Source organism: Sinocyclocheilus grahami, unplaced genomic scaffold (genome assembly GCF_001515645.1).
Source record: "Sinocyclocheilus grahami isolate Dianchi unplaced genomic scaffold, SAMN03320097.WGS_v1.1 scaffold149.1, whole genome shotgun sequence".
Lineage (NCBI taxonomy): Eukaryota > Metazoa > Chordata > Actinopteri > Cypriniformes > Cyprinidae > Sinocyclocheilus > Sinocyclocheilus grahami.
In genome coordinates this window covers 3136798-3154330 of record NW_015505328.1, presented here as the reverse complement: position 1 = coordinate 3154330, position 17533 = coordinate 3136798, and the positions used below count along the sequence as shown (strand labels likewise).

General features: G+C 34.9%; 2 protein-coding genes across 3 annotated transcripts; one reads left to right on the top strand and one right to left on the bottom strand.

Moving 5' to 3' along the window:
• Positions 1-544: 544 nt before the first annotated feature.
• oxnad1 (oxidoreductase NAD-binding domain containing 1) lies at positions 545-7245 on the bottom strand. Of its 2 annotated transcripts, none has more exons than XM_016281358.1 (8): positions 7192-7245; positions 6782-6919; positions 6593-6662; positions 6010-6116; positions 4300-4441; positions 1123-1359; positions 944-1052; positions 545-830 (listed from the first exon to the last, which is right to left on the bottom strand). In XM_016281358.1, the coding sequence occupies exons 2-8, from the start codon at positions 6883-6885 to the stop codon at positions 673-675; spliced, it is 927 nt and encodes a 308-aa protein (XP_016136844.1). In that variant the 5' UTR covers positions 6886-6919; positions 7192-7245; the 3' UTR covers positions 545-672. The 2 variants fall into 2 exon arrangements, with proteins under 2 accessions (XP_016136844.1, XP_016136845.1); XM_016281359.1 differs by having other exon boundaries at positions 6593-6656.
• Positions 7246-9316: 2071 nt separating this feature from the next.
• Positions 9317-17533, top strand: LOC107592068 (protein QNR-71-like). Its single transcript, XM_016281428.1, has 11 exons — positions 9317-9525; positions 10265-10396; positions 11927-12088; positions 12235-12408; positions 12519-12680; positions 13848-14168; positions 14376-14468; positions 15504-15609; positions 15798-16021; positions 16966-17059; positions 17142-17533. The coding sequence occupies exons 1-11, from the start codon at positions 9459-9461 to the stop codon at positions 17287-17289; spliced, it is 1683 nt and encodes a 560-aa protein (XP_016136914.1). The 5' UTR covers positions 9317-9458; the 3' UTR covers positions 17290-17533.

Sequence of the window (17533 nt, the reverse complement as noted above, 5' to 3'; positions counted from 1 at the left end):
CAAACCGGCAAGACCTTCGTTCATCTTCAGAACACAAATTAATATATTTTAAAATTAAATATGAGAGTTTTCTGATTTTAACAATGTCCTTACTTCGTTTCGGGCCTTGAATGTGGTAGCTCCCTTACCGTCTATGGGAGGGTCAGAAAGCTCTTGGATTTCATCCAAATAATCTTAATTTGTGTTTGGAAGATGAACAAAGGTCTTACGGGTTTGGAACGACATGAGGCTGAGTAATTAATGACAGAATTTTTATTTTGGGGTGAACCATCTCTTTTGATTTCTATGCCCCTAAATGTTTTTAATGAATAAATGTGTTCTAAAATGCAAACAACATACATAATTATACACAGATCTCTAAAAACCCAGTGCAATCTGAGTGTGCAATCTTTCATCATGCCCTTGAAGAAGGATGCCTATGCCATTAACCAGCAAATGAACTATAATGTAGAGCATTCCAGCACTGGTTACGGTCAGTTGGTTGAGTATCTTTAAAATGAGGTACAACAAAAATAGGGCATAGAGTCTGGATAATTGTCTGTTTAAATGTGGAGAACGCAGACACAGTGTTTGTTGTGCGTTTCAACTGATCTCAAAGGCATTACTGGTCCATTGCTATTACAGTCTGTTTCTATGATGATGCAGATGCATCCATCGCTGTGAATATCTGAGCTACCACCATTTCTCAAAAAGGATTTTGTCCTCCGACAGGCCGACTCTCTTCAGGTCTGAACTCACTTTCTCTATCATAGGAGGAGGGCCACAGAGATAACACAATGTGTGCTCAGGATCTACATAGCGCTGAAGTTCCTTTTCTGATATCCTTCCATCTGTAGAGACACAAGAATATCTCATGTGACAAATCAGGTCTGAAAATAATTCAATTCATTAAAAGGTTGTAGGTTATGGATGGTCAAATAAATAAATGGAGATGTGAACTCACTTATGGTGTAAGGCTGAAGTTCCTGCTCTATGTCAGAGCTCTGCTGGGTAACATGGAAATCGCATGAGAATTTATCTGGTCGCTCGTGACAAATGTCAATAATGGTGTTCTGAAGACAGAAGATATTTAGAAGTCAGTTGGCAGCTTCAATCTCACAAGTCAAGGGTACATAGACATACCTTGAAGAGCAGCTCTTTGGTGTTCTTGGCGCTGTAGCACAGGTGTGTGCGCCCTGGAGTGTACCTGTGACCATGAGTCTGTCTGAGCAGATCAGCTGCATGCAGCAGGATGGAGTACAGAGGGTTGATGCCAACACCACCAGCTATCAGCAACAAGTCCACTACAGGGTCAGAAGGTTGAGGGTCAAAGTAGAAGTTACCTCCCACCCTCACAGCTACCTGAGAGTCCACAGAGCACTGAAAGAGAGCAATTTAAAAAAATAGTGGCATACAACAGCTTATATGTAATGTAGATCCCTATAGTTCGGGTATACACAGAAACCTTCAAAATAAAGGTTTATAAATAAAACAAGTTTTCTTCTGCATAGTAGAATAATTGTATGAAAAACTCTCCATACTTCACATGCATAAGCAATGTCTCGAAGTCAAAATAGAACAAAGATTTGCAAACAGTTTACTTTTTTAATGATACATATTTATGAGTGAAACAGAATATTCAAAATATGAAAAATATACCGATTTGCTTAAACATTCCAATAAAAGCATGGAATGGAACATTAAAAATAAAAACATAGAATGAAAAACTGAACTTAACTACACATTACACTTAATAGTTTGGAGTCTCTAAGGTTTTTTTTGGGAAATGAATACTTTTAGTCAGCAAAGACGCACTAAAATTATGAAAAGTAATTAGGGCTGTGCAATATATCGAAATATCGCAGTATGCATATCGCTACGGCTTGCAATATATGGGGCCATGAACAAAACACAAAGAGAAAATAACTCACTGCTCTTACCTAAATAACTTTTATAGCTTAAATAAGAATCAGTGCATATTGAATTCATAGAATAAATACTTAGTGTTGTATTTTTCCTTTTCATTATTCAGTTCCAAAACTTATGTTAAAATTATTACACTAATGTTAAAATGAAATTTGTATGTAATGCTAGAGTAAAACACTACAGTTCACTTTCAGAAGTTGTTGTAGGGGTGCTTTCTTCTCACAAAAAGTGAAACATGTATGCTAGTTATATTAGAATCAGAATGAGCTTTATTCACCACTTAAGTGTGCGCAAACACAAGGGATTTGTTGTGGTTTTACAGGAGCTCTTGATACATGCATACATACATACATACAAATAACCATATATATATATATACAGTATATATATATTACACAAGATAGTTATGGAAGTTCACAGAATTGACTCCGCAACAGCTGAGTAAAACTGTTTCATCTGAGCATGTGGCACTTTAAGCATTATCGTATCGCATATCGACTATCGCATTATTTAATGAGTTATCACATCGCATTTTTCTTCAATATCGCACAGCCCTAGTAACCATTTATAATGATACAAAAGATTTCTATATCAAATAAATGCTGTTCTTCGGAACTTTCTATTCGTCAAGGAATCCTAAAAAAAAAGTCTCATGGTTTCCACACTGATATTAAGGAGTGCATCAGCGCAGCAACATTTATAATATTAAGAAATGTTTCTTGAGCACTAAATGAGCTTATTTCTGAAGCATCATGTGACACTGATGTCACAGTAATGGTTGCTGAAAATTCAGCTTTGCCGTTACAGGAATAAAATACATTTCAAATGGAAAACAGACACTTAAAATTATAATAACATTTCACAATATTACAGTTTTGACTTTATTTTGATCAAATAAATGCAACCTTGATAAGCATAAGAGACTTCTTTCAAAAACATTAAAAATCCTTTCCAGCCCCAAACCTTTGAATAGTAGTGTATATATATATATATATCGACGTTCTAAAAGTACTTTATGTAGTTGTGTTGTTAGATTTGAGTCATTAACATGTGGAGTCAATGCATAAGGTAAGCAGTTAAGTTCATATAATATATGCCAGCAGTGTTTCATATATTACATTATATAATATTTGAATCGCAACATTTTTCACAGGGTGGATTTCTTCATCCCAGGTGTGGATACAGTGGGCGGCTTCTCTATTTGCTCGAGTCCTGGTCTGCTGCAGAGAGAGGGAGTGATTGAACTGGCCGTCAAATACACATGCCATCCTCCAGCACACTGGATTCACACCAAGGTGAGTGAATGAATAGTAGTGTATATATATATATATATATATATATATATATATATATATATACTTTTTAATTCATTCACTCACCTTGGTGTGAATCCAGTGTGCTGGAGGATGGCATGTGTATTTGACGGCCAGTTCAATCACTCCCTCTCTCTGCAGCAGACCAGGACTCGAGCAAATAGAGAAGCCGCCCACTGTATCCACACCTGGGATGAAGAAATCCACCCTGTGAAAAATGTTGCGATTCAAATATTATATAATGTAATATATGAAACACTGCTGGCATATATTATATGAACTTAACTGCTTACCTTATGCATTGACTCCACATGTTAATGACTCAAATCTAACAACACAACTACATAAAGTACTTTTAGAACGTCGACAGAAGCAGATTCTTCCCACACAGTAACATGCCAGCACAACTAAACCCATGTGTCCAGTATTACGTATGTCAATAATACTTTATTAAAATAAAGTAAAGCAACACATACGCTTTGAGAGTCACCATATGTGTACACAGAGCATGAATAAGTGATAAGCACATATGTCGGGAAACATAAACACACACACACTCCCACTCGCTCTGCTCTCCCTGACTCATGTTCCTCATGTTCTTTAGCAGGAACACAACATCATATGGTTTGGAGGAGTTTCTGTGCATACATCTGCATAAATCATCGCCTGACTTTTTCACCTCACTCAGACTCTCTCAAAACTCACACACATTCACAACAAATGCAATAAGGCACAATGGGAACGAGAGCAGAAGTGAGAGAGAAAGTGTGAGGAGAGGTAGATGTAAGAATACATTTTTATTATTTTGCATGGTTTGCTGATAACAGATCTCACGCTGAAGTGAGAATTTTGTCTGAGAGGAAAGCGCCATCTCGTGTCCATTTTGCAAACTGCATGTCTTCCCAACTATTAGTCATTATCAGAGATGCAAACAGGTCAGGGGGGGAAAAAGGTGAGATCCGGGGGCATGCTCCACATGGAATTTTTTTTTAAAGATAGTTGTTTTACATGTTCAATTGTAGTATATATATATATATATATATATATATATATATATATACTTTTTAATTCATTCACTCACCTTGGTGTGAATCCAGTGTGCTGGAGGATGGCATGTGTATTTGACGGCCAGTTCAATCACTCCCTCTCTCTGCAGCAGACCAGGACTCGAGCAAATAGAGAAGCCGCCCACTGTATCCACACCTGGGATGAAGAAATCCACCCTGTGAAAAATGTTGCGATTCAAATATTATATAATGTAATATATGAAACACTGCTGGCATATATTATATGAACTTAACTGCTTACCTTATGCATTGACTCCACATGTTAATGACTCAAATCTAACAACACAACTACATAAAGTACTTTTAGAACGTCGACAGAAGCAGATTCTTCCCACACAGTAACATGCCAGCACAACTAAACCCATGTGTCCAGTATTACGTATGTCAATAATACTTTATTAAAATAAAGTAAAGCAACACATACGCTTTGAGAGTCACCATATGTGTACACAGAGCATGAATAAGTGATAAGCACATATGTCGGGAAACATAAACACACACACACTCCCACTCGCTCTGCTCTCCCTGACTCATGTTCCTCATGTTCTTTAGCAGGAACACAACATCATATGGTTTGGAGGAGTTTCTGTGCATACATCTGCATAAATCATCGCCTGACTTTTTCACCTCACTCAGACTCTCTCAAAACTCACACACATTCACAACAAATGCAATAAGGCACAATGGGAACGAGAGCAGAAGTGAGAGAGAAAGTGTGAGGAGAGGTAGATGTAAGAATACATTTTTATTATTTTGCATGGTTTGCTGATAACAGATCTCACGCTGAAGTGAGAATTTTGTCTGAGAGGAAAGCGCCATCTCGTGTCCATTTTGCAAACTGCATGTCTTCCCAACTATTAGTCATTATCAGAGATGCAAACAGGTCAGGGGGGGAAAAAGGTGAGATCCGGGGGCATGCTCCACATGGAATTTTTTTTTAAAGATAGTTGTTTTACATGTTCAATTGTAGTTACTTTAAGGTATTTTTTTTAATATTTTTATTACCTTATAAACTGTAATTTTTCACACACACAAAAATGCATCTTGTTGCAACATTTGACAAAAATCAAGATTGAATATATTTGGTCAAAATCCCATGATATAAAAGATGAAGTGCTATACAGGCTATTTAAGACAATGTTGGCTGATTAGACCTAAAATGCAAAATGTTTGCCCTCTCTCTCTTCCCTGTTCCCACATCGCAAACCTCAAATACATAAAATATTACCCTTTTTAGACAGTTTAGTAAAGAGTAAAGAAAATAGTATACAACACTTACTAGCAGTTGCCAAGTGGTTATCAGTCTTACTTTTCCAATACAAATAAGACCAGTCTACCTTTTCAAAACTGAATATAAAAAGATATGACCAGTCTGCAACCGGCACCAGTTCTTCATTTACCCTTGTAAGATCACAAGTACCCTTGTAAGACCCCCCCATAAAACACTTTCTCATTGGATCTAAGCAAATCTCATAAGTGACCTATTTTGATCTCAAAAAATTGAGTTGTCACCTAAAGGTGAGGAGTTTGCATCGATGCATTATTAAGTGAAAATGTAACATCTACGAACAGTATTCCCTAGGAACTTTTTATTGTCTTGTGAACCCCCAGAGCCCCATCATATTATACTGGATATCAGTATAATCCATTATAATCAGATATTAGTATTAGTATAGTATCATCAATATTAGATGCTTTCAATACATATTTCACAAAGTTCTTACCACTGCCCAGCACGGACGCTGAAGTCAGGATGTGATACCTCCAGTCTCAGTTTCTTTACTGTATCAGATTCATTCATAATGTCACTAACACGTGCAGAGAAAAGCTCCTGGATACACACAAAACAACATAATGTCTTGGTAGAGAATTTACAATAACATTTCAGCCTCTCAGCATTTTAAATGCAATGCATTATGCCATGTGAATGTACAAATGGGAGCCATTATACATTTTTACCACTGTACACACATTTACTGACTGAAGTGTAAAAAATCTACAGCATGACAAGAAAATCAGCACAGGATGTTAATGAAATAACACTAGAGTACACTGCTACTAATACATGAACAGATAGATAGATAGATAGATAGATAGATAGATAGATAGATAGATAGATAGATAGATAGATAAATAATTAGATAGACAGCATCATCTTGAATTCAGCCTCATGACAAAAATCAAATGACACACTGGCTGAACTTTCACCTACTTGGCTACACCATTTGTTAACCATTTATGAGCAGTCACAGAGGAATCTATGGTCAACAGGTCAAGGGTTTCATACAGAAATCTAAGACGACTCACCATTTGTCTATGAACGCTAGCAGTTCTCTCTAGATGGTCAGTCTGTCTCCTTGATGACATTTTTCTGAAACTAGTTTAGAGAAGTTTAAATTAAGCAAAAGTTTTGCTTAGTAGCCAGCTCACTAGGTTTTCAAACACACCCACTACATCCAGAGCCTCTAGAAAGAGCTCCAGATTCTGGATACTCACCGTGTGACTGTGTCTTTACATGAGCAGCAAACAGCTGGTCTGAACAGTCCTGATCCACCGGCGAAACTTCTGGCCACCGTTCTCACAAAACACGGGGCACTCATGATCGGATATGACGGTCTGACCCTTGTCAAACACCTGATAATAATATGAGACAGAAAGCAGATTAGTTATTGAAATTACATAATAATATCCAACAACACTGAAATCTGAAATGAGAGTTTCTGATGTGAAGTGACATTCACACGCGTGAGCAGTAAACAATTAAACCCTGTTATTAACTAAATAATCCGTTTTGTGTTCAGTATGACTTTAAAATTAATTATAAACAATACTAAACAAATGAAGCGGACAAAGAGTAAAGAGTTAATAAGCTCACGAGGCAGAATAAGTGTGTAAAAATAATTCACCTCAGTCACTCCGGTAACGTTTCTTCTTCGTCTGTTTTCGGTGGGTGAACAGATTATGTAGCGCCACCCAGCGGTCTTCCCTCAGTTTGGAACAAGTGAAAAACATTTTTAAAAATAATATAAAAAGATTAAAATTCCATTGATACAATTGTATTATTGTATCTATTTAGGATGCATACAGTGCTAACTATGAAATGATCAATATATAGGCTACCCAAGCAAGACAATGGTGGGAATGTTTATGACTAAAATATTAGGCTACTACTGTGTGTAAACAGCATAAAAGTAGCCTACTTTTGACTGAAATAAGGCAATTTGCTTGTAAACAGCATACAAACACATTTTGGACTGAAATAAGGCAATTTGCTAACAAGTCATTATCGTAATTCTTAATCGTGCTTTTGTTTAAAAAAATGCACGAGCCGAATTTATAAAGATTAGGCATAGACTACTCAGATGGTTATTTTGCTCAAAATGAGCGTTTCTGAACTTCACCTGAACCATGTGAAGAATGAGGAGCCCCTGGTGGCTAAATGAAACATCACGATGTGACTGTTCTTGAACAGAGGACAAAATTAGAAATAGCATGCATAGAAGTTAACACACAGGCTATTTTCTTTATTAAAGTGTTTTGTGTTTTTCGATTCTGGTGGACAGGAGTGCTGTGCTGTCACAGCAATGTCATGGAAAGTCACGCCAGATTACATTAAAAACTGTAAGGAACTTTCAAACGGAGCTCGTGAGAGACGCATCAAAGCATGTGATGGCAGTTTGCGTTATGGGTAAACACAGCAGCTGATAACAGAGCTGATAGAGAGATTTCATTCGTTTATGATTAGACTAATCAATATTGCAGTTAGCTATACCCTCTTAATTTCTTTTTCTAATGTTAAAATGTCTGTATTTTAGCGAACTCTTTTAAAATGAATCAATTTACAAATGTTCCCCAAATCGTTCCTCCGTTTGTCCTCCAGCTAGCTGTTTCTCAATGACTTGTCACCTGAAAGCGCGCGGATCTGTGCATATGACGGCTTAACATCTTATGACATCCGGATTTTTAAATAGTTTTTAACGTTTTGCAATGAGACGGCAAGTTTTTATGACAACTTTGCAGTTTTAATTTGAAGACAGCACAAACAATTGAGTGCAGCCTATATACACAACTGAGAGTGCTTTCACGCAAATGCCCATTTCTTTGAATATAGGCTATGCGGTTATAAATATGCAGCATGTTATACGAATTTCAACTAACATTGTGTGCGTCATAAATATAAAACAATAAAAAGTCTATTTATTGTTTATAAATAGCCTATAGTGTAATGTAGGCAATAGTAAACTTCAAAAGACCTTCTTTAAGATTCTGATTAATTATTAATAATTGATATTTGATGTTTATTCACCTGCATAGATCATTTTAGTTTTATGCTGCAGCCATAATATTTTTCTCTTTTTTACCGTGCACCTTGTGTTAATAAGGTATTCGAATGCAAATGCAAAACAGACAATATCTTGAATAGACCTCTTTTTTTTGTGGGGTAGTAATAATAAATAATAAATGTTTAGGAGCAGTGAAGTCGTTTTATCAGTTTTTTTAAAGCTTTTTTTTTCTCAAACACATTTCTCCACAAATCAAAGTAAGTGACGTTTGTAACTCAAAAACATATTTAAAAAAAACATACGAGCATGAAAATGTATTGAAACGTTACATTTTTAACAATAACGATGAAGTTGTACACTCAAGTGTATTGTCAGAAACTTTGAGGACAATGGTACGTGTTTCTCAAAAATACATGAAATGAACAATTCAAAGCTACATTTAATAATCAACAAAAAACTCACTTTTCTCAAAAAGGATTCTGAGACAGATCAAGGATACCTCATATGAGATATAAAAAAATAGGCTAGTGTAGGCTATAGCTACCACTTGTTTTAGACATTACATAAAAAGCCCACAATCGGAGATAAATAAGATGATTTTGAAATGGTCTGTTTCGAAATACAAGGGGGAAGTCACAACATGAGACTCCGAGCCCTCCTTCCCGCTCGCGCCCATAGATGCTAATTAAGAATCATATGAGTCTTGTTACAGAACGTCACATGCTTGCTGTATTAAATTAGAGCTCGTGCGGGTGACTGGGAGATGGGAGAGAGAGCAGAAGAGGGTTGAGGGGTATGAGATTTAGCAGCTGGAGTGGCATAGGGGGACAAACAAGAAAAAAAGCCCTTGGATAAATTATATCTACATTCTCATCCAACAAATCGTCACGATGCATTTGGAAATGTTGCTTGTGCTGGCCTGGGCATTGTTCGTTCCTGTAACGAACAGCAAAAAAAGTAAGTAGGAACCGAATGTTTATAATTATAATTGCAATATATTTAATCAGCAATTATTATTTTTTTAATAATAAAATAGATTTGGACGTTGTTGCACAAGCGACTGTTATATCAAGATAATAACGTGCCATTTATAAACTATTTTATAGAGTAAGCTAAGCTATAAAAATTGTTACAGACTTCCAAATTCATAAAAAGTCGAGATAGACGAGAGGCTAATAAAACCAATACACATAGGCTAACTTGAAATGTTTTAACACTGTTGGATTAAGCGCGCTGCAGTCTCATGAAACTAATTAGGCAATCCGCGTTAGTGAGAGTAGCCAAGAGTCTTGTGAAAATACGTTTGTTCATCACCAGATTGTAAGAATATGCCACAGTCCATAATTTTAGACTCTTTTTCAGTATCTTAGCTCGGGGGGGGGGGGAAGTATCAATAAGCATAATCCAAAATAAGATAAGATATTTAAGTGCGTAAATTAAGCACGTTTAATGAGTTCTTGTAGGGAACAACTGCGGGTAGTTGTCACATTTTTCGCTCCTGCAGTGAATATTTCTCAGAGTGGGTTGATTTGTTTTAGGGTTATGCCTGTTTCTTATCCCAGCAGAAAGTACAAGCCCAGCTTTACCTGTTATATTTTACGAAATTTAAAATGACTAATCCATGTGCATTTAGTTCATGTGCATTTCAGTTTCAGACAGCTTTCACAGGTTTTGTTGTTCCCTGTCATTCGTGCAGCTTATGGTGACATGTTCCCTCACAAACACAAACTCCCTATTTCATTCCCAATCCCTGGATGGGAACCGGACACGAACCCCTGGGACGAATCTCTGTACCCCCCCCTCAAACAGCAGCTGAATCGCAGACATGGTAAGAGTTGGTAAGAGATTCCTGCTATGCAGTAAAGTTTGATTTACGTAACTTACACAAAATTACTAAATGATTAATAGGAAATTATTTTTTTATAAAAGTGTGAACCATGCAAACTCGGGCTCTCAAAAGGTATTAATATAATGTATTAAATGTTTTAGCGTGATTATTTACACAACAGCGAGATAATTGGTCAAAAACAATTTGGATAGTTTTGTCAAACGTAATGGAACGTTTTAGAGCAACTCTAACCAATTAATACCACACATTAATTCATCAGATTGCAAATACTTAGGGCTTGTCCAAATACCCACACTTGAGATCTTTTTTTTTTTTTTCAAAAACTGATTGGCCAATGAACGCGTCGCACTCATATTTTTTTTAATGCTTTATTAATTCAATGCCATAAGAACATGAGGTATTACATATTCACATGATCAAATTAACATTATTAGCTGCCAGAGAAAAAGAAGGGGAAAAAAGAAAAAAGGAAGAAAATTACATAAAGTTCAATGCTTTCAGAGCATTACATGTTTTCAGTGCTTTTTTGTTTTTTTGTTTGTTCTATCCACACTTGAGATCTTTGCACTTTACTTGTCTCATGACGTATTTCCTGTATTTGGTCCAAGTGTTCAAGTGAGCATGAAGACCACAATTGTGTGTAGAACTTATCATTATCTTAGTGTTGTAAAAATGCAAGTGTTCACAGAGCTTTATTTTGATTTTCAATATTTTGCATTTTAAAATACATTTCTAAATGTCTGTTCAGAGATGACACAATTAAGTAAAAGTGGTGCTTCTAATTAATTGATAAAAAGCAGTTGCAAATGTTGTACAAAATAAACATACTCATCTTTGCATCAATAAAATGTGTAACACTTTGTTTTACTACCAAATTATATGTAATATCTAATTATTCATAATATTTAAATTACACAGGAAAGGTTTCCACAAACTCTCACAAGATCTCGGCAAAAAGCCTCAGTTTATTTCCAGAACACTGTTCATGCAAGCTTAGCCTTGAATACCACTCTCAAGTGGCCAAGACAGCAGTGTGGGTATTTGGACAAGCCCTGAGTTATTTATGATTCTGTTTTCCCACCAAAATTATGTCACCTCCGTCCTCCTCCGAAGTGATATTACAAAAGTTCAACAAGATTCAAATTCATACTAAGGCCACAGAAGGGAAAAAAAGACTACCAATTTAAACAATATTTTAAAGACAACATGTTTTGTTTGAAACATTTTGATTTGAGGAATTATGGGGGAAAAGGCTTGAATATTTCTTTTTTTTTCTTTCATAATATTAAAATTGTGTAAGCCCTCTTTTCATCTATCTATTTGAGTTTGTGTAAATATTTCAGAGCTTCAAATATTTTGGGGGGAAATGAAATAAACGGTTTGAAACCTTATGTTCCTTCTTACGTTGTTAAATGTTCCCTGTTTTGTGTTAGCAAGAGAGGTTGATTTTATTTTCTCCATTATATTAATACACACTAATCATTCGATGCTCTCTCATGAACATCACAGATAAACCACCGAGGGTGCGCCTCACGAGCGACAGCCCAGCAATGAATGGCTCATGCATCTCGTTCACTGCAGCTCTGGAGTTTCCACCATGCCAGAAGGAGGACAGCAGCGGCAACTTGGTGTATGATGAGCACTGTGACGACGGTATGATGGAGGCCTCAGGTGCTTCATACTCCTGTAATCTCTAAACAATGTACAAATGCAAGGAAAAAAATGACCTGTATTTTAAAAAGTTGCATTTATATTCCCAAATAAGGACAAAATGCTTTTTTTCATCTGTGTGCCTAACACCTTCACTTATTTTTCAGCCAATGGACAGGTGCCTTCAGGATACGTGTTTAACTGGACATCCTGGTTGGATGACTATGGCTTTGGAAAGTGTACAGATCTGAAGAGGTGCAATGTTTTCCCTGATGGAAAGCCTTTTCCTCAGAGCAATGACTGGAGACGTAGAGGTTATGTGTATGTGTGGCACACCATGGGTGAGTGTCAGTCATTCACTGATCTGAATCATATCAGTGTTTTAATAATTCACTTTACATATATAGTGTAAGCACTCTAATGGACCATCATCCTGTGGTTTCCCTCACAGGCCAGTATTTTGAGACATGTGATGGCTCCTCCTCCCATCTGACCCTGAACACCACTAACATGACGTTTGGAGCTGGTGTGATGGAGGTGATGATGTACCGTAAACGTGAGCGCAGGAAGTACAGCCCACTCTCTGTGGACAGTACCGTATTCTTCATAACAGGTCTGCTAGTTACTTTTGTCTTGTTTTAATCATATTTATTGTGCAGGATCAAAACTATACTATGATATTTTATATGCACAAAATTTTTATTATTTATGTATATATTTTATATATGAAATTTTACATATCAATATCAGTGAATCAATATATAATTTTATTATATAATTCAGTTTTCAGCAGCTATTACTCCAGTCTGCAGTGTCACATGACCCTTCAGAAATCATTCTAATATGCTGAAATGAAAAACATGTCTTCTTATTAATGCGGAAAACAGTTTTTTTGGAATGATACACTATCATTTTAAGAGATTAAAAAAAGAAAGAAATACTTTTATTCAGGAAGGATTGCATTAAATTTATTAAAAGTGACAGTAAAGACATTTATAATGCTACAATTAAATTGTATTTCAAATAAATTATGTTTATTGAACTTTCTATTCATCAAAGAATCTTGAAAAGAAAGTATCACAGTTTCCACAAAGAATATAAAGCAGCAAAAACTGCTGCTATAAAAGCAACATATAATGAGAACCATTTTTAAAAATGTAAACATAAACTGAAGATTCTGTTTTGCCATGACACAAATATATTAAATTTTTTAATATATTCTAGTAGAGAATTTATTTTAAATTGTAATAAGTTCACAACATTACGGTCATTACTGTATTTTTGATTAAATAAATTGGTAAGCATTAGAGACTTTTTTTTCACAAAAACAAAAAAAAATCATCCATATTATTCCACACTTTTGACTGGTGATAATGTGTGTATATATTAGTGGTGTCAAATGATTAATCGCATCCAAAATAAAAGGTTTTGTTTACATAATATATGTATTTGTGCTGAGTATATTTATTATGCATGCATATATTTCAGAAAAATATGTTATCTTTATATATTAAATATATTTATAATATAAATTATATTAATATAAATATAGACGTAAATACATGTAAATATTTTCAAAATATATACTGTGTGTGTGTGTATTTATATATATATATTTATATTTATATATACATAATAAATATACACAGAACACACAGATATATTATGCAAACAAAAACTTTTATTTTGGATATATATATATATATATATAATGTATGTATACATAAAAACCCCTTCCATATTTATTGATCAATTTTTTTCATGTTTTTTATTCATCCAGATAAGATTCCACTCTCCGTGAACATTTCCCAGAAGCATCCAGCCAGCATAACTGACAAAAACGTCTTTGTCAGAGGGTCAGATGTGATTTTCAACGTCCAGATTCACGACCCAAGCAACTATCTGAAGACAGCTGATGCGGTAGACTTCATTTGGGACTTTCGGGATGGCAACCAGTTGGTCACCCACAGCAATGTGGCAACCCATGCGTACAACACTCTTGGAAATATTACAGTCAAGCTCCTCGTGGAGGCATCGTTCCGTGTGCCCTGCCCGCCATCGACTCCAACACCAATGCACTTTACACAAGCTCATACCACGGGTAATCTCATAAACACAGGCACTTTACTCTCCCAGACAACAGATATCCTATTATCCAAGCCAGACATATCATATACATTATTATCCATCAGGACAAAATGTGTCCATTTATCTCGTGGAGTAAAGCAAACTTATTAAAACTGCTGTCATGTTAAAGGCCAGCCAACAGTCTTTCTGTAAAGTAATTCAATCACTTTCATGTGTGCAGCGATGCCTACATTACCGCCTGGCACTCACGCATTCACTAGCAAAATGGAGACTACCAAGGGTGAGACGAGTAGTGTTTACAGCAAGAAAAATCATAATTATATCTAATAGAACACTTAAAGGTGGCTTGAACTGATGGTAAAACTAACGACATTATTAACTCTCTTGATATTTACTTTGAAAGCTGAAGCTGCGATTATGGTAAGGGGCGTTACATTTCCGACGCGTGCTTGTGGTGTTCGGCAAATCGCAATGCACTGGGTCAGCTGGCCAATCAGAGCAGACTGCGCTTGTCAAAGGAGCGGGCTTTGTTGAAAACGACGCGTTTGAGAGAGGCGGGCATAGAGGACATACAATAATGTACAGTATTTGAAAAATAATGTGTTTTTTGAACATTAAAGCATGTCATCATATTCTGTTACACTAAATACACAAAATAATGATCTTTAAAATAGCATCAATATGACCCCTTTAACTCAAAATTCACAAATCACAAGTGTGAAAGATAAACTCACGATTGCAAGAAAAAAGTTGGAATTGTGAGATACAAAGTGACCTTTTTTGTTTTATTCTCTGGTGGAAACAACAAAAAAAAGAAAACTTGTGAGATAAAATCACACTTCTGAGAATTATGAAAACTCAGAATTATGAGATGTAAACTTTGAATAACAAGAAAAAAAAGCCAGAATTCTGCATTTATGAAAACAAACACAAAACAGTCATAATTGTGGAAAAAAGTTTTTTGAATTGTGAGATGAAGTTTATATTCCATATAAAATAAAAACCTTAAATACTGAAAATGAACTGAAATAAAACTAAATACAAAAAACGAGTTTTGTTTTAAGTACTAAAATAAATAAAACAAACTATATAAGCATCTTTTAATAAAACAAAGAACTAATAAAATAATAAAAATGCCAAAACAATTACTAAAATTAAAATATAAAAATAAATATAATTTTAATATAATTTTAAAAATAAACAAAAACTGTAACAGTTAATAAATTATACTAAAAAAACACTTTGTACTTTGTATTGTACTCCAGTATACAAAAGCTTTTAATTATTACATTTTTCAAAAAGTACCGTAATTAAATTATAATATCTATTTTTATGTCTGTTTCTACAGAACCTCCTCTAGCTCTGCAGAACCTTCCAGCCAATCAGATTTTAAAGGTGTCAGCTGACAAAGTGACCAACACATCTGTAAACTTCATGGTGACTTGCTCAGGCAGGTAAGATTCACACAAACACAAATATATGCAGTACAAATGATGTGCAGTGAGCATTTGAAGCCCTGCAGCTGAGACCTTTCACAGCATGTCACCGTCATATAAAAACATTCAGTCACATTTACAACAGATGGCCGCTGGATCACACACATACAATAAATTTAACTGAGCATCATCTCTCCTTTGCTCAGTGTTCCCTCAGTGGCCTGCACCATAGTGGCCAACTCCGCCTGTCGGGAGGTCAAGAATATCGTGTGTGAGGACGTGGCTCCTTACGGCGAAGGATGCAAGATCAGCTTGACACGCATTTTCCAAACGCCGGGCAATTACTGTGTTAACATCACGTTGGGTCTGCCTGGAGGCTTGGCTCTTGCCACCACCACCTCAGTTACAATTGGCAACAGCCCTAACATAAGTCAGTTTTGAGAATTGTAGTCAATATATATTGTTCTAAAGCGCCATTACACAGCAGTGTTATTTTAGTATTATATAGATACTATTTAGTATTTATTTAGATACTATTATAGTATTTTTTGTTTTAAATTAGATTTAATTTTTTATAATTTGCTTTCATTTTAATTGTAGTAATTTTTAGTATGTTTAAGTCATTTTATGTGCTTTTGTAATCTTTCTTTTTCTTTTTTTACATTTCTGTTATCAGTTTTAGTATTTTGAATAGTTTTTGAACTCTTAAGTTTGTTTTTCATCAGTTATTTTATTTTAGCTTTATTGTAGTATTTTTAATTTTATTATAGTATTTATTAATATTTTAAATTGCATTTAATTTATAATTTTCTTTAGTTAAAATTTTAGTTTGTTTTAGTAAGTTTTATGTGATTGTCATTTTTTTAGTTTGTTAAACATTTCTATTTAGATTTTTTAATTTGAGTTTTAGTCATTTTTAAAATGTTTTGAGTTTTAAGTGTTTTTCATCTAATTGTTAAGCTTTTTTCCGTCTGTTTTATAATATTTTGAATTGGCTTATATTTTTATAATTTGCTTTAATTTTAACTTGTAATTTTTTGTAACTTGTCATTTTATTAGATTTTTTTTTTTAAACATCTATTTAGGCTTGTTTTCATTTCAGTTTGTCATTTTAGCATTTCACTTTAAAAGTTTCAGTTAATTGCCAAGGCAACATTTATCATTTGAATTTGTCATCTAATATTTTATTTCAATTAAAACAAAAATGAATATTAGTCAACAACACTTTGCAAAGAATAGTGCCTAATTTTTGATCCCCACAAATATGACAAAGATTTATGAATTTATAAATGTACAGACTAACATTTAATATTCATATAATTATAAAAAATTATAACTAGCTGATAATTATTTAAATTTTTCTCTTTTTCTTAGGCTCTCCTAAATCCTCCCATGTAGCTGAGGTGGTTCTGTCTTCCAGCGCTGTGCTTATTTCCATCTTTGCATTCATTGCCATCATGGTTTACAAGTGAGTACCACTAACCAAACTGATAGCTTGAAAACATAACAGTATGCACCCTAATCTTTTTTTTTTTTTTTTTTCCTTTTAGGCGATATAAGGTGTATCGTCCGGTGAGACGCTCTATGTTGGATGACACTGAGAGAAATGCTGGTAGCTGGAGTTTAAGCAAACTAAGAGCAGCTCTGTTCCCTGCTGACGAGGAGAGAAGCCGTTTATTGACAGAGAGGCCACTATAGACTGATCGGAGTGGTTGCAGCAAAGTTGCTATTTATTTGATACACGAGTTTGGCTGTAGGTTATCTATGAGAATAACAAGAGATCTCATAGGTGCTTGCTTTCAGCAAGATTAGATTACACTGGCATCAGTTTGACTAGAATAAGTAATCATAGCATTTCAGTTATATCACATGCAAGCTTTAAAGATTTTTAATGAAAGATTTGAAATGAATGAGATCAGACATGCCAGATCTACAGGGGTTT

Bases quoted from the DNA above. Each gene is read 5' to 3' on its own strand.
- oxnad1 (XM_016281358.1), bottom strand. From the start codon at position 6,885: ATGAGTGCCCCGTGTTTTGTGAGAACGGTGGCCAGAAGTTTCGCCGGT. The intron at 6,663-6,781 runs GTGAGTATCCAG...TCTCTAAACTAG, and splicing joins TGTAAAGACACAGTCACACG to TTTCAGAAAAATGTCATCAA. The intron at 1,360-4,299 runs GTGAGTGAATGA...GCTCTCTTTCAG, and splicing joins CACACTGGATTCACACCAAG to TGCTCTGTGGACTCTCAGGT.
- LOC107592068 (XM_016281428.1), top strand. From the start codon at position 9,459: ATGCATTTGGAAATGTTGCTTGTGCTGGCCTGGGCATTGTTCGTTCCT. The intron at 10,397-11,926 runs GTAAGAGTTGGT...TGAACATCACAG, and splicing joins GCAGCTGAATCGCAGACATG to ATAAACCACCGAGGGTGCGC. The intron at 16,022-16,965 runs GTCAGTTTTGAG...TCTTTTTCTTAG, and splicing joins TGGCAACAGCCCTAACATAA to GCTCTCCTAAATCCTCCCAT.